This window comes from Capricornis sumatraensis, chromosome 1, assembly GCF_032405125.1.
Source record: "Capricornis sumatraensis isolate serow.1 chromosome 1, serow.2, whole genome shotgun sequence".
Classification (NCBI taxonomy): domain Eukaryota; kingdom Metazoa; phylum Chordata; class Mammalia; order Artiodactyla; family Bovidae; genus Capricornis; species Capricornis sumatraensis.
Genome location: NC_091069.1, coordinates 46,756,035 through 46,771,372, shown reverse-complemented (window position 1 = coordinate 46,771,372; position 15,338 = coordinate 46,756,035). Strand labels below are relative to the sequence as shown.

Genomic DNA, 15,338 nt, shown 5'->3' with positions numbered 1-15,338 from the left:
GGTACAATATGATATATGCTTCAAACCAAACAACTTTAAAGCTTAGTACCTAGGTGACACACTGATATGTTAGAATTATATGTTAATTTAACTGGGAAAATGATATTTGTGATAAGACATGAAGAGGTAATTCAATTTATTCAAGTTATATAGTTTAAAATAGGTTACTATATTATGGGGGAAGCCTTGATAGACTTTTCCTCAAGAACAGTTAGAAAGGTTCATCTGGAAGCATGGTCAGTGCTCACAGTAATTTGAAAAACATGAATTAACAAATGTCTACATACCTCAGGAGTCAGTTTTGCTATTGATGTGAAAAGCATAGATACAATCTAAAAAAAAAAAAAGGGGGGGGGAATTTCAGAATATTCTTCCAAAAATTACCAAAAAACTTTGACTGTTTCTCAGTACTTACATGTTCTGCAAGTCGATTATTGTATCGACAAAGGCTGAAAATCAGATTACAAGTCTGTCTTATATTGATGCCATCGCGAATATGTTGAAACAAGAAGGGAAATCCCTGTCAAAAGCAAAAGTTGTTCATTTAAGAATTGTTTTGTTATTCTAGGGATTATCAACTGGTCTAAATATTAAGAAGGTATTACCTTTCCTCCTGTTAATGCCGCCATGTCAGTCTGTGACAATGTCAAATGCCTGAAAGAAAACATTAGTGGAAATAAGTTTTTCTTTCCTCTTTACTAATTCAGAGCCATTTGAGTCATGACACATAACAACATTGTTGATCCAGTTACAAGTATACCAAGACACCATCATAAAATGACTTTTGAACTTCCTGCTAGCTAGACTTGTTCATTAGACACCTTTTGGACAGTTTTTCAAAATTCCAAGATTTATATATAGAAGTCCAAATCTATTTTATTTCTATTTAATTAACTCAGTATGTTCGTGCACTAGGATGGATTTAATTTAGAGAGCTTTTCTGACATGAGGATCTTTAAAACAAAGCAAACTTTGAAGAAATAACGAATTTCACTTTCAAGTTTAAAATTACTGCATATTTCCTCAACTTAGTAAATAAAATTTCAAACACATACAAAAATAGTGTAAGCATCCCAACAGTCAAATTAGCAACTCATGGTCAGTGTTGTTTTATTTGTACCTCCTACTTAATCAATTTGAACTATTCTGAAACAACTCAGATACTGTTATCACTGAGCCCATAAATCAATATATATCTCAAACATAAACTTCAAAAATGTAACACTACTATTATTCACACCTAAATTAAAATTCCTTATTATCACACAAGATCCAGTCAATGTACAAGTTCCTCAAGTTTCTAAAAAAAGAACGTTATAATCTGTTTGAATCAGGATACAAATAAAGTCCTCTGTTGCCATTGGTTGAAATGTCTTTTAAATCTCTTTTAAACAACTGGTTTCCCCTCTGATTTTGTCTTTATCTTGTAATTTAATCTGCTGAAGAGTAGGTGATTTGTCGTGCAGAATTTCCCACATTTCCATTTTACTGATTATATCCTCACTGTGTTGTTTTAACATATTCCTCTGTCCCCATATTTCCTGTAAACTGGTAGTTAAACCCAGAAACTTGATCAGATCTAGGTTTGACTTTTTAATTAAGAATACCTTGTAAGCAGTGGTATGAACTTTCATCACGAGGCACAATGAAAAGTTGTCCCTCTTTTTCTAATGTTCTCAGCCCACAATGATCATTTCCTAGATCCATTATTTCATTTGGGATGCAAAATACTAGTATCCCAATTCCAGCACTACCTGGTCATTTATTAGCTCAAATACCTCTATGACGACGAGCATGTCTCATTTACAATCTAGTTGCCATGAAGTATAATTCTTGCAGGTAAGATAAACACTTGATACTGTTCCTTTATTAATATGCTTTCAAAATTATCATTTGGTTTCTTAATATACTCCAAAGGTTGGCAATAATTTTTAAAATTTTGCTTTTGGTTATCATTATGAACTCATGGATGTAAACATCCGTGACATGTTTTAGTCCACTTGCAGTTTACTTCTTGTTATTATTGCTGTTCAAGTTGTCCAGTCTGTGACCAGTAGATACTTGAAGTTGACTCTTGAGACCTTTTAACACGACCCCAGCAGTCTTTGATAGCCTCCCTGCTTTCCAAAATGACAAAATGTTCAAGGCTTCCCATTCATTTCTTGCCCCAAACCTGGAACTGGCCATTTTCCTAAGGAACCTTGATTTTTTTTTCAGTGGTAAATGATATCTAGATGCCAGTGGCACTCATTGATTTTGGGTTGGACAGAGTTTCTAGACGTTTTCAGAAAACAGAGATACATAATACATTTTTTGTTTGCTTAAGACAAAATATACCATGAACTCTACTGATATTGCCAAATTCAAATTTAGTGTTAAAGAAGATAAATAAACATTCTACAATTTTATATTGATATTTCTCCTCTTTTCTTTTTCTGAAAATCTTGGTTTCTAATGATGTTAACAATTATCTATTTACTTTATTCTATAACATAGTTTCAGAATAATAATTCTAATTATATTAATACTAACAATATAACTAGCAAAACACTTTAAGATAATTTTACAATTTTTCTTTGTCTTTGAAGTACATACCACTAAAAATTACAGTTAAATCAGTGTGTTCTAAAGTCACTTTAATTAATTCTTCTCCAATGTTTATGTCACCAACTCAATATACAGTTAGTCTCATTTATTTCAGTCTGCTTTTGATTTTTAGGGACTGCATTTTATTAAGTTTGTAATTATATAAAACATTCACATGATTCCAAAAATAAATCTAAAAAACAAAACAATGTACTACATTCAAAGAAGTCAAACTTCCATTCCTGTCCCCTCCAGTCTGTTTTCTCCTCCCCCCAACCACTGGAAACTTGTTTTTAAAGTTTATTTTAAAAACTTTACTCTTCAATTAAAAAAAAAAAAACCCTCAATTCTTGTCATTTGCAGTGCTTATGCTCTATACGGAGATGCAAACCATGAATGAGTAAACACCAAATCATTGCTTATAGGAAAAACACACAGTTTGTTCCTGTCAACCTCGGGGTCACAACATTTTCATTGATAAATCAATATGTTACCTTGTTTCATATGTGTGCTTCTGTTTCAAGACACCTGATTTAATGTTGACCATTAGCACATTCTTGAACTTTGGAACAAACTAGATAGCACTTGGCACTATGCTTAGGACCATTTTTAAACAGCCAAATGACCAAATAAAGAGCATAAATGTGAAAAATGTGGCACATACTGTAAAAAAGTTTGTTTACAATATGAGAACTGAAACAAGAAGGCATAGTGTCACAACATCTGACCTCAGCTGGGGAAGTGTGTTGTCACATCAACTCCAAATTTTTGGTACATTCTGTAATCCACAAATGAATATAAAACTTCACAAGTATTGATTTGGGGATTACAAATAAATTTTAGTTAAGTAGGCAAATTTGCAAATTGGAGATCCATGTATAATGAGGCTTGGTTGTGTGTGCACGCGCGCACACACACACACATACACACACACTCTCTCTCACTCATTTTCTCTCTCTCAGCCTTCCCTGTCTTAAACAGTAGCATACTATAGGGAATTTTTTGGCAGTCCAATGGTTAGGACTCGGGGATCCTGCAAGCCAAACCATGCGGCCCAAAATAAAAAAAATTAGTATTCTATATATACTTTTGTCCACCTTCATTTTTTTCACCTTAGTAATATCTATCTTGAAGATCTCTTCATGGTAATATACAGATTCCATATTCTTCTTTTTTCTGCAATGGAGTACTCTTATAGAGGGGATGCTGCTTCTTCAACTAGTCCCATCTTTGTGGACATTTTCAGTCTTTTGCTGTTTATAAACACTGCTTCAATAAATATACATCTTTCTGTATTTTGGGAACAGAATCCCAGAAGTGGGGTTGCTAGGTTAAAAGATGAATGCACATATAATTTTGCTAGATATTTTACTGTATATTTCTTCAATGTATATTTCTAACATGACTCAGAGGCAAGGTAAAAGTTTGGTACAAAGGACTGAAATACTTATGCTACAAGAGTTGATGAATCATGTTATTATTTAAAAAAAATTAAGTAACAAAAGCCACTGAATTAAGAATGATAAAACAATTATCTTTAAAAAGAATAAAACCAAACATGCTTTAAGCATTTTGAATGTTGAAACATTTCACCTTTCTGAGCGAGACTGTTCAACCAAAAGAGCAACTAAAGCTATCATTTTTTCAAGGGCAGCTGGCCTGTATTTCTCTTCTGCCAGAGAGAGTATATCTTCTTCCTCCTCCTCCTCTTCTCCTTCTTCCTCTGACAACACTTCAACTTGAGGCTAGAACATAAACACAATTCATTTTTAATATATTCGCTTTTTAACATTAGGTTAACAGCAAACAGCTTCATTATTTTATACAACAATGCAGGGTAGATGGTGCCAGGAATATGTATCATGAAAAATAACACTCAAAGGCCTAACCCTAACTTTAAAAGTCTAAATGACACTCAGGACAATTTTAGATTTAACAGGCAGAGCTGTAAGGAACAATAATTCCCAATACTGTGAGTATTTACCTTACCTAAAGAGATAAATTCTTTAATAATAACTTTTTCTTATAGGTAAGTTCTTTGGAAGATAAATCAGGATCAAAGTTCATATGAATATGATAAAAAAGTATTTAATAAAAATGTCAGTCACACAAATAAAGGAATCTATATTTGCAATTTTCAGAAAATCCAAACAGTAGGTATGTCAAAGAGATATTCATCAGAAGTTTGAAATGCACTACTGAACAAGTAACCACCTAGGCTGGAATTAGATAACAACAGTATATATCTGGAGAACCATGACCGCATAGTGGCTAATAGTTTTGTCCAGGAGTCTAATCATGGATCAAATGCTAACTCATTGTTATCTAAAATAAGTTAACTTCTTTATGCCTCAAGTTCCCTGTCTGTAAAATGGAGATAACAATAGTACTTACCTCTCAGGGTTGCAACAAGAATTTAATAAGATAGAACATACAGAGCATTCAATCGAATATGGTCATTACAAACAATATACAATTGATGAAATACTTTCAATATTATGAATAGACTAGCTACCTGAATTTTTGGAAGACTTACAAATTTAATACAGCAAAGGGCTTTAAAAATGTGGTCAGAAAAATCGTTCACCAAAACACAATATGCTGACAGGAAACTAAAGCACGTGATGGTCATTTTGCTAAATTTATTGGTTTTGATTCCGGGTCATACCAGTGAAATGTATTACTTGACTGTTTCTTCTCTCACTAGATTCATTAAAAATATCAACCAAACAAACTCCTAAAATTATTTAATATCAGGGCTGCTGCTGCTACTCCTGCTAAGTAGCTTCAGTACTGTCCAACTCTGTGCGACCCCATAGACAGCAGCCCACTAGGCTCCTCTGTCCCTGGGATTCTCCAGGCAAGAATACTGGAGTGGGTTGCCATTTCCTTCTCCAACGCATGAAAGTGAAAGTGAAGTTGCTCAGTCGTGCCCAACTCTTAGCGACCCCATGGACTGAGCCTACCAGGCTCCTCCATCCATGGGATTTTTCAGGCAAGAGTACTGGAGTGGGTTGCCATTGCCTTCTCCTAATATCAGGGCTAGAGGGGACTTAAAAGGAAATCTATTATCTTTCCATGGTACAACTTGAAACCACGGCCTCTAAATATCCCTGATATGAGGCAGAACTGTACTTACATTTTCAGGCCCTTTGGTTCCCATGTAAAAATGTACCATTGTAGATATGGCTTGCAATGAAAGCAAAAACTGGCTCTGAAAACAAAAATATTGATTTAAAAATATAAACACAATTATGATTTAAATACCAAAAATAAGTATATAATACCAAAAATAAATAAGATACAGCCTTACCTCTTCTTCACCCATTTTGGCAAATTCATAAAGGAAAGCAAAATATTCTGTAAGATGTTTACTGTGAGGCTTTACACCGTGTTCCATAATTAATAACAGAGTTCTCACAAATCGAGTGACACACGAACGACCACCTATGTCTTCTACTGAAGCATCCATATCATCAGACCTGAAACATAATTTTATGTATCTTAGAGAAACTATGAAGTCTGGGGATAGATATTCTGGGAGGAGAAATATTAAAATCTGAATTTATCATCTTTGTAATTATGAATACCACCAATTATAGCAATACAAACAGTTGGATTCCAGTTCTCTCTCACTGAAATCAAAACAAAAAGACTAAGTCAAAGTTCCCTCTAGAGGATATCAAAAATGCAATTAAATAAAAGTAAAACAAAAATTTTCCTCCTTGATTTATATTATTATAGACTTATTAAAACAGGAGAACCTAAATATTTCAGTGTGGATATTTAAAAATACTTTGTAGGCAGGTAATCAAAAAGCTTAAAATGTTCAGTTCAAAAGGTATACTTCTTACCCATCTTCCATCCCTGGTTGTAGATAGAGATGAGCGTGCACAGGTCTAAGTCTCTGAATTACATGGATACACAAACGCTGAAACATCTACAAGTGAAAAGATATGACAACCTAAGAGACAAGTCATGTCAGGTTACAAAGATACTGAAAAATGAACATGATCAAAAATTCTGTTGCTCTTTTATATTTTTCTCACAGATTATCTTTTGACATTCTAAATCCTTCCTGGAGTCTTCACTACAGACTGAGGACAAAAAGGTAGAGTTAGCTTGAAAAGCAATGTTCAGTTTTATAATGGAAAAAGTAACAATAAACTATAGGTATTAGTAGTAGAGACTGCTAACTACAATGCTTCATGAAACCTTTTTTACTAGTGGAGATACAGAAGAAAGAAACCTGGCATCCATTTCTTTCAGAAAAGTGGAGTAGGGAAGGGTATCTGCTTATCAGAACCTCAATGACTAAGAGAAAAAATTTAAGTTTATAAAAAAATATATGAATTAAAAATGTCTGAGGTGGGATTTCCTTGGTGGTCCTGTAGTAAGAATATACCTTCCAATGCAGGGGACACAGGTTTGATCCCTTGTGGGGAACTAAGACTCCATATGCTGCCGGGATACTGAGCTGGCATGTGACAACTAGAGAAGCCCCGTGTGCTGCAACGAACAGCCAGTGCAGCTAAAAGAAAAGTCTAAGAATTCGCTAAATAAGATATACAAATAGCCAGTAAGCATATGAAAAGATGTTCAATATCATTATTTCCAAAGGAAATACAAACCAAAACCATGATATACTACTTCACACCCATTAGGATGGCTAAAACCAAGATGATAACAAATGCTGAAGAAGATGCAGCAAAACTGGAACCTTCATAGATTGCTGCTGGGAATGTAAACAGGTGCAGACATCATGATAAAAAATCTGAAGGTTTCTAAAAATATCAAACATAGTGACCATACAACCCAGCAATTCACTTCTATGTATATATCCAAAACAACTGAAAACATATGTCCAAACAAATATCTGTACATGAATGTTCACAGCAGTGTTATTCAAACTAGCAAAGTGGAAACATCACAGATGTTCATCAACTGCTGAATAGAGAAACAAAATCTCATATATGGAATATTATTTTGCAGTAAGAAGAAATAAATTACAGATATAAGCCACAACATGCCAGTCACAAAAAAACACATACTGTGTGATTTTCTTCAAGTGAAATGGTGAAAATAGGCAAATCCATAGAGATAGAAAGTAGATGAACGGTGGCCAGGGGCTGAAGAGAATGAACAGGATAAAATGGAAGTGACTGCTCATATGTATGGGATTTCTTTTCAGGGTATTATAAAATTATAGACAGATAATAGTTGCACGTTTGGGAATAGGACTAAAAACCACTAAATTTTGCACATCAAAAAGTTTTATAAGAATTATATATCAGGAATAACTTAAAGTAGCATCTTTCAGATTAAAATTTTGGTTTTGTATCATAAGCGGATATATATGTTTTTTCTTTCTTATAATAAATTTTTCCATTGGTTTAAGAAAAATAAATTGATTCATGTGATAGTTCAGAATCTGTCAGAGAAATAAATTATATACTGTTCATTTAACTTTCAAGGCTATTACCGTACCCTACCATGGTCAGAGCATCTAAGGAACTGAAAAAGTATCAGTACAATTCACGTATCACACATCGATCCTGTGTCCCCAGAGTACAACACACGTAACTGAGAAAACAGGCAGTTATAGCTATCTTCCCATAACCTGGAAATGTGAGTTATTTTAATCACTCGAATGGAATGATAGCTGATTTGCCAAGAGGCTGGCGAAAATAACAGCAAAGTGACTTTTGTGGTAAGAGGTCAATCTTTTCAGTGCTTTCAATGCTGGGCTAAAGTATATTTATGGGCAAATTCAGAGTAATCAACTTGAAAGCTACTTCTTTTTCAAAGAAAATTTTTCTTACCTGCCTCACAATTTGATTAGGGCACTTAATTAGTATCTGCATTGGCCACCAATCATCATCAGCCATGCGGTCCAAAAACCACTGTAAGAAAATCATGTGATTTTTAATATTCAACCAATACTTGGGGATAAACATTACACAAGGATTTTAATTTTAACTGACATTTGAATTATTTTAAGTTCTCACCAAAACAGTCTTCAACTGGTACAAAGTCTAAAATCTAAAATGCCTAAAGTCATAATCAAAGTCTTCTCAATACAGAATTCCATGGATGCCATTTATATTGCAGTGTACAACCCACATGATAACAACTGGAAGTGCTTAACAAAGTGGAATACCATTTTCCTCTTAGACTTCTTAAATGTCACACTGTAGAATCTTTTGCTCCTATTAATAAGATAGGATCTGAGTATGATTCACTTTTCCTCTGTTTAAAACCAATTTATGTTCTCTTGATAACAAAAAACATTTTACACTTACTTAGCATAGACAATCCCATTAATTTCAAGGTATCTCTTAATCACATATTTAACTCCTTTACTGAACTGTACTGCTCATTAATGCATACATATAATTGCTGACAACTGTAGAGAATTTTAACTCCTTGAGAGAGTTCCAGAAGTAAATCCTTAATGAAAAAACTAAAGTGACAACTTTATTAAAAAACACAAATTTATGACCTAATATAGTTTCTCCATCTACCAGCTTCTTAGAAATCATGAAGATGAAGGGGAATAGAGGAGTATGTCAAAGAACACACAAAAGATGCTGTAGGTCAAAATCAGCATGTGGAAAATCCTGCAGAACAAATGGCAAAGTGGTAGGGAGCAGGAAAATAAGGTAACTATAGCTGCTCTTTGGTATGGAGTCCCAGCATATACGAAAATCTGCAAATACTCAAGTTCCATAGCTGACCCTCTGTATCTGAGATTCCTCTGCATTCTCAGATTTAACCAACGACAGATTGTACAATACTGTACATATCTACTGAAAAAAATCTATGTATGAGAGGACAAAACAGTTCAAACCCCTGTTGTCCACAGGTCAACTGTATTATAGGTGAGAAAAGAATTATAAGACAAAAGCAAAATGTGGAAAGGATCTTGTTTGAATGCTAATTCAAACAAACCGACTGAAAAAAACTCAAAATCTCTCTAAAAACCTATATAGGAAAAAAATCTTCAACTAATTTCATTGTACACTATGTTGCTGTCTCCTGTTTCTAGAAATTTATAAGACTTGCATTCCTAGAACGATACATACCACTTTGCAAGACCATAAAAATGATTAACAATAGTAAGATGACAATATGGCTAAGTGATTATTACCAGAGTGCATATTATCCTAAGGGATATGTTACTCTTATAAGGCAGTTCTGGAAAAGATAAAATAGGACATAAATTGATCTACTGGGATAGATTTTCCTATTTTTCTCAGGGGGTAAGGGATCTACCATTTTCCTTAAGGGGTAAGAGAGATATGTATTTTTCAGTATTTTCTAGTAACATGCAAAAGTAGTTAAGAAATATCTGGTACAGTCCTAAGTCTTCTATACTTTTTCCTTCTGATACATGACAGGGAGAACACAAGAACTTTTAAGTAACTTAAAAATCAATTACTTACTCAGTGTAATGAAGCTGATACATAATTATAAATTTCTCTTGGCTATCAAGTAATTATAGGAATAACCGACACTGGGCTCTCTATGATTTATAATAGATAAAATGATTTTGCTGTAGCATCTAAGTTAAGAATAAAAGAAAACAAGAAACTGAATCTTAAGCTATGCATTGTTTTGTTGAATTATTCACCTCACCTCACAAGCTGCTTGACTATTATTAAATTGCTTGGTCAACAGTTCAATCCACTGAAGCATTGTGGGCTAAAAAAAGAAAAAGAAGTCACTGGAGGTTTTAAGAGCTATCTGATAAATGACATAAAGAGCACAAAAGTTTAAAAAATAAAATATGCACCTTTTCCTTTGAATGAATAAATGTCTCTAGGACAAACGAAGTGCTTAACTGTAAGAAAAGACAAAGTTAAGCAAAAAAGATTTAATTAAAGTCATCAATTTTGAAGAAATTTTCTAAGGTTATACATATATTACTTACCTTTGCTGTCATTAAAGACACAGCTTTAGGATCTGGTAATGTACTGGGAATACAACTACACAACTGCCACATAAATCTAGAATTTGAAAACAATAGGTTAAAATTTTCACAAAGTAAGATTTTTTTTTAATGTGTAACAAAAGATCTCTTACTAAAATCTACCAAACTTACCCAAAATATGTATGTTCAAAAATGTTTTTGTCTTGAAGAAACTGCATGTTATCATGCCAAATCCACTGAAGAAAAAAATGTTAACATGAGGTATCAGAAAGCATGTTTCATGACATTTTACCAGTATTTTTATTAGACAGAATAAGACTTGCTCTAGAACCAAAACAAAACAAATACATGCACTTAAAATTCATGTTGACTTTTTCCAGGTAAATGGAATATGGAAGTAGTCATTAAACCTGATCCAATTTATCATTACTTATCTGGCTAACTCAAGCCACCACACTGTTTTTATTCTAAACTTATGAAAATTTTTGAAGTACGAACTCTGAAATTCCACCTGTCTGAAGAGAAAACATATAAACAAAACTATGTTATGTTGATAACACAGGAAAAGGATGGTAGGTTGGTATTTTTATAAAGGTTTATGTTTAAAAATTGGAAAAAAAATTATTCAGGTTCACAGATCTAATAAGAGGTAATTTGTTTATAATAATCATGAAAAATTACTTCTGACATCTGTCCTATAGAATTGCTTTGCTGACTTTATTTTTTGTGTCCTTTCCCTCTCTGAATACCCTAAACATGCTCTAAGTCATTGACAGTCAGTTCCATAAAATTATCTTTATCTGGAATCAATTTAAGTTTTGATTATTATTAAGTTTTACTTAATTTTGGCTGTGCTGGGGTCTTCATCGCTGCACATGGGCTTTCTCTAATTGCAGAGAGCGGGACTACTCCTCCTTGGGGTGCATAGGCTTCTCATTGTGGTAGATTCGCTTGTTGCAGAGCACAGGCTCTAGGGCAAGGGCTCAGTAGTTATGGTGCCCAGTTTAACTGTTCTGTGGCATGTGGGATCTTCCTGGACCAGATCAAATCCGTGTCCTTTGCACTGGCAGGTGGGTTCTGAACCACTCTACCACCACAGGGAGGTCCCATATGTTCTGATTATAGGTATTACTCTCTTCATCCCTCTGAAGATTTGAAACCACCTCTCCTGCCTTCCCTGTCCACAATTCCAGTCCAGAATCAGGTCTTAAAATCAATAATTAGAGCTCCTGCTTCATGTTATCAATATTTGAAAAAATCACAAACCTGATTTGGCCTGCTTCAGAGTTCTTGTTCCTCTAGCATTTCCAACCACGGCAGCTTTCTTATAGCCCCGGGGAGAGACTGACAGCATTTACCTATCCCAATTCAGTGCCTTTTCAGAGCAATAGAGCCCCATTCCAAGCTTCCTGCTTTTAGCCACAAGCTCAGCTCCTGTGTCATAATTTTTGTCACCCTTTACCCCACAAGAACTTAACTCTCAACCACTACTGCTTTGGTCTTAGAGCTTGGTAGACCCTGGTTTCCACCAGGCTCAATGCTTTTCATTCTATTCCATTTTTGCCTGGAAAATTCCATGGCCAGAGGAGCCTGGCAGGCTATAGTCCATTGCATCGCAGAGAGTCAGACACAACTGAGCAACTGGGCACAATTTCTGTCCTACAGAAATATTCATTTTGGTTTCTGATGGCCCTTTTTATTTTTACATTATATCCATACAATGTATGTGGAGCCAACTGAGTATGTCTAAGTATTAGATTATTGCATTACACTGATGAAAACATTCCTAGGTATTTTATATGTATCTGTCCAACTTCACCTTGGACCACTCCTTCACCACAGCCACAGCCACAGAGATTATCATTCAGCTTCTAAAACATGCCAATAGGCTCCATCCTTCTTCAAGAGATTTATACATAATGTTCTGTTTGCCTGGAGAACTTACCACATAATTAACTTCTTACTGACTTTCAAGAGTCAGTTTCAGGCTAACTTAAAACATATCCAGATTTACCTGCCCGCCTCCGGCAATCCTGATCAACTCCCTACCATTTCTGAGCACTCTGCTTGTTCTATCCATAACAGTCACTACAATTTATCATGTTTGTTTACTTAATATATTTTATGGTTCTAAAATTTTCTATTTTCCCTTTGAGAAAGTCTGCTCCCAGCTATATTTTAACTGAGGAAATCTAAAGGACCAGAGTCTAGTTTATGTCTAAAATCTATGTTGATGTTAAATAACACAATAAAAATATTATATTTTATTTTTTAGTAAAATATATATACAGCCAAACATTTTAAATTAATAAGCTAAAACAATGATAGGAGAAAATGTTTGCTTTAGGTCTGCAATCAAAAATAATGCTGGGGCGTCCCTGGTGGTTCGGTGGTAAAGAATTTGCCTGCCAATGCAGGAGACAGGGGTTCAATCCTTGATGCAGGAAGATCCAACATGTCGCAGAGCAACTAAACCCGTGTGCCACAACTACTGAGCCTGTGCTCTAGACCCTGGGAGCCACAATTACTGAGCCTATATGCCACAACTACTGAAAGCCTGAATGCCCTAGAGCCTGTGCTCCAAAGTAGAAGCCATCACAATGAGATGCCTAGAGAGCAGCCCCCACTCTCTGAAACTAGAGAAAAGCCCATGTAGCAACAAACACCAAACACAGCTGAAAATATATAAATTATTTTTTTAAAAAGAGTAATGTGGTTCAGCTTGTTTTTCTATTATAGTAAAAGTCTGGGATTTTATTTTGTCACAATGTAGATCAGTGGTCCTCAAAGAATGGTTTAGGGAGGGGAGAAGTGGGGGGGGGGTGGCATGTAAGTACAGTGACCTTCATAGGGTGTCTGTAAAATTCAAACATTTTATACAAGCAGCTCATGCAGCTCAATACCAGAAAAATGAACGACTCAATCAAAAAATGAGCCAAAGAACTAAACAGACATTTCTCCAAAGAAGACATACAGATGGCTAACAAACACATGAGAAGATGCTCAACATCACTCATTATCAGAGAAATGCAAATCAAAACCACAATGAGGTACCAGCTCATGCAGGTCAGAATGGCTGCTATCCAAAAAGTCTACAAACAAGTAATGCTGGAGAAGGTGTGGAGAAAAGGGAACCCTCTTATACTGTTGATGGGAATGCAATCTAGTACAGCCACTATGGAGAACAGTGTGGAGATTCCTTTAAAAACTGGAAATAGAACCACCATACGACCCAGCAATCCCACTGCTGGGCATATACACCAAGGAAACCAGAATTGAAAGAGACACGTGTACCCCAATATTCACTGCAGCACTGTTTACAATAGCCAAGACATGGAAGAACCTACATGTCCATCGGCAGATGAATGGATATTACTCAGCTATAAAAAAGAATGCATCTGAATCAGTCCTAATGAGGTGGATGAAACTGGAGCCTATTATACACGGTGAAGTAAGTCAGAAAGAGAAACACCAATACCGTATGTTAACGCATATATATGGAATTTAGAAAGACGGTAACGACGACACTATATGCAAGACAGCAAAAGAGACACAGATGTAAAGAACAGACTTTTGGACTCTGGGAGAAGGCAGGGTGGGATGATTTGAGAGAGTACCACTGAAACATGTATCTTACCATATGTGAAACATATGATCTGTCCAAGTTTGATGCATGAAACAGGGCACTCAAAGCCAGTGCACTGGGATAACCCAGAGGGATGGGGAGGAAGCAGGGAGGGGGGTTCAGGACAGGGGAACACATGTACAACCATGGCTGATTCATATCAACGTATGGCAAAAACCACCACCACAATATTGTAAAGTAATTAGACTCCAATTAAAATAAATTTTTTAAAAAAGGACTCAAACAATTTTATTAGTAACACTAAAATGTTATCAGTCTTAAAAAAAAAAAAAAAACCACCTCATTCTCTTCTGAGTGTACAATGGAGTTTTCCAGAGGCTCAATGATGAATGAAATCACAAGAGACCAAATGCAGAAGCTGTTATGAGACTCCAGCTGTCTTCCATTAAATCAGGTATTAAGAGAGATTTGTAAAAAAAAAAAGGTAAAACAGGGCCACTTTCCTCACTGAACTGTTTTGTTCTGAAGAACATTTTTTAAAAAATTATTTATATCAGAATGTCATGGGTTATTTTTTTAAATAAATTTTTAAAATTTGCTTTAATTTTAATATGGTAAGTATTGATACATATAACCACATAAAAATGAATAGTTAAAACTCTAAGGTTCTCAATATTAAGAATAAAGAAGTCCTGAGACCAGGAAGTTTGAGATGTAAATGAGCAATATACAGTTGATCCCTGTCGTGCTGTGTGGCATGCGAGACCTTGGTTCCTGGACCACAGATCAAATTCCCTGCAGTGGAAGGGCAAGGTCTTAACCTCTAGACCACCAGGGAAGTCCCTACAGCTGACCCAAACCTTAAACAATGAGGGAGTTAGGATTACCAAAGTCCTGCAATAAATATCTGCATATAACTTTTCTCTCCAAAATTTAATTACTGATAGCCTACTTGTGTTGTTGACTGGAAGCCTTTGGACTGATAGCATAAACAGTTGATTAATACATATTCTGTATGTGTTATATACTTTATATACTTTATTCTCACAACTAAGCTAGAGAAAATATACTTACAGTACTGTATTGTATTCATCTATATTGGTATGTTTATGTTGTCTGCTTACAAGATGAACTTCAATACCTGCATCAAAGCTTTGGGTTGTTTTTTTTTTTATATTTATCTATTGGACTGCACTTGGTCTCAGCTGTGGCAGGCAAGGTCTTTGATCTTGG

At 34.9% G+C, this 15,338-nt stretch overlaps 1 protein-coding gene across 1 annotated transcript in view; it reads right to left on the bottom strand.

The window, feature by feature from the left end:
- Positions 1 to 15,338, bottom strand: part of USP34 (ubiquitin specific peptidase 34) — a 180,753-nt gene that overhangs the window by 28,613 nt on the left and 136,802 nt on the right. Inside the window, 12 exon segments of the mRNA XM_068984030.1 lie at positions 288 to 332; positions 416 to 520; positions 606 to 654; positions 4,180 to 4,331; positions 5,726 to 5,800; positions 5,900 to 6,068; positions 6,441 to 6,526; positions 8,409 to 8,489; positions 10,225 to 10,290; positions 10,382 to 10,429; positions 10,520 to 10,595; positions 10,691 to 10,755. Coding sequence (XP_068840131.1) covers positions 288 to 332; positions 416 to 520; positions 606 to 654; positions 4,180 to 4,331; positions 5,726 to 5,800; positions 5,900 to 6,068; positions 6,441 to 6,526; positions 8,409 to 8,489; positions 10,225 to 10,290; positions 10,382 to 10,429; positions 10,520 to 10,595; positions 10,691 to 10,755 — 1,017 coding nt within the window.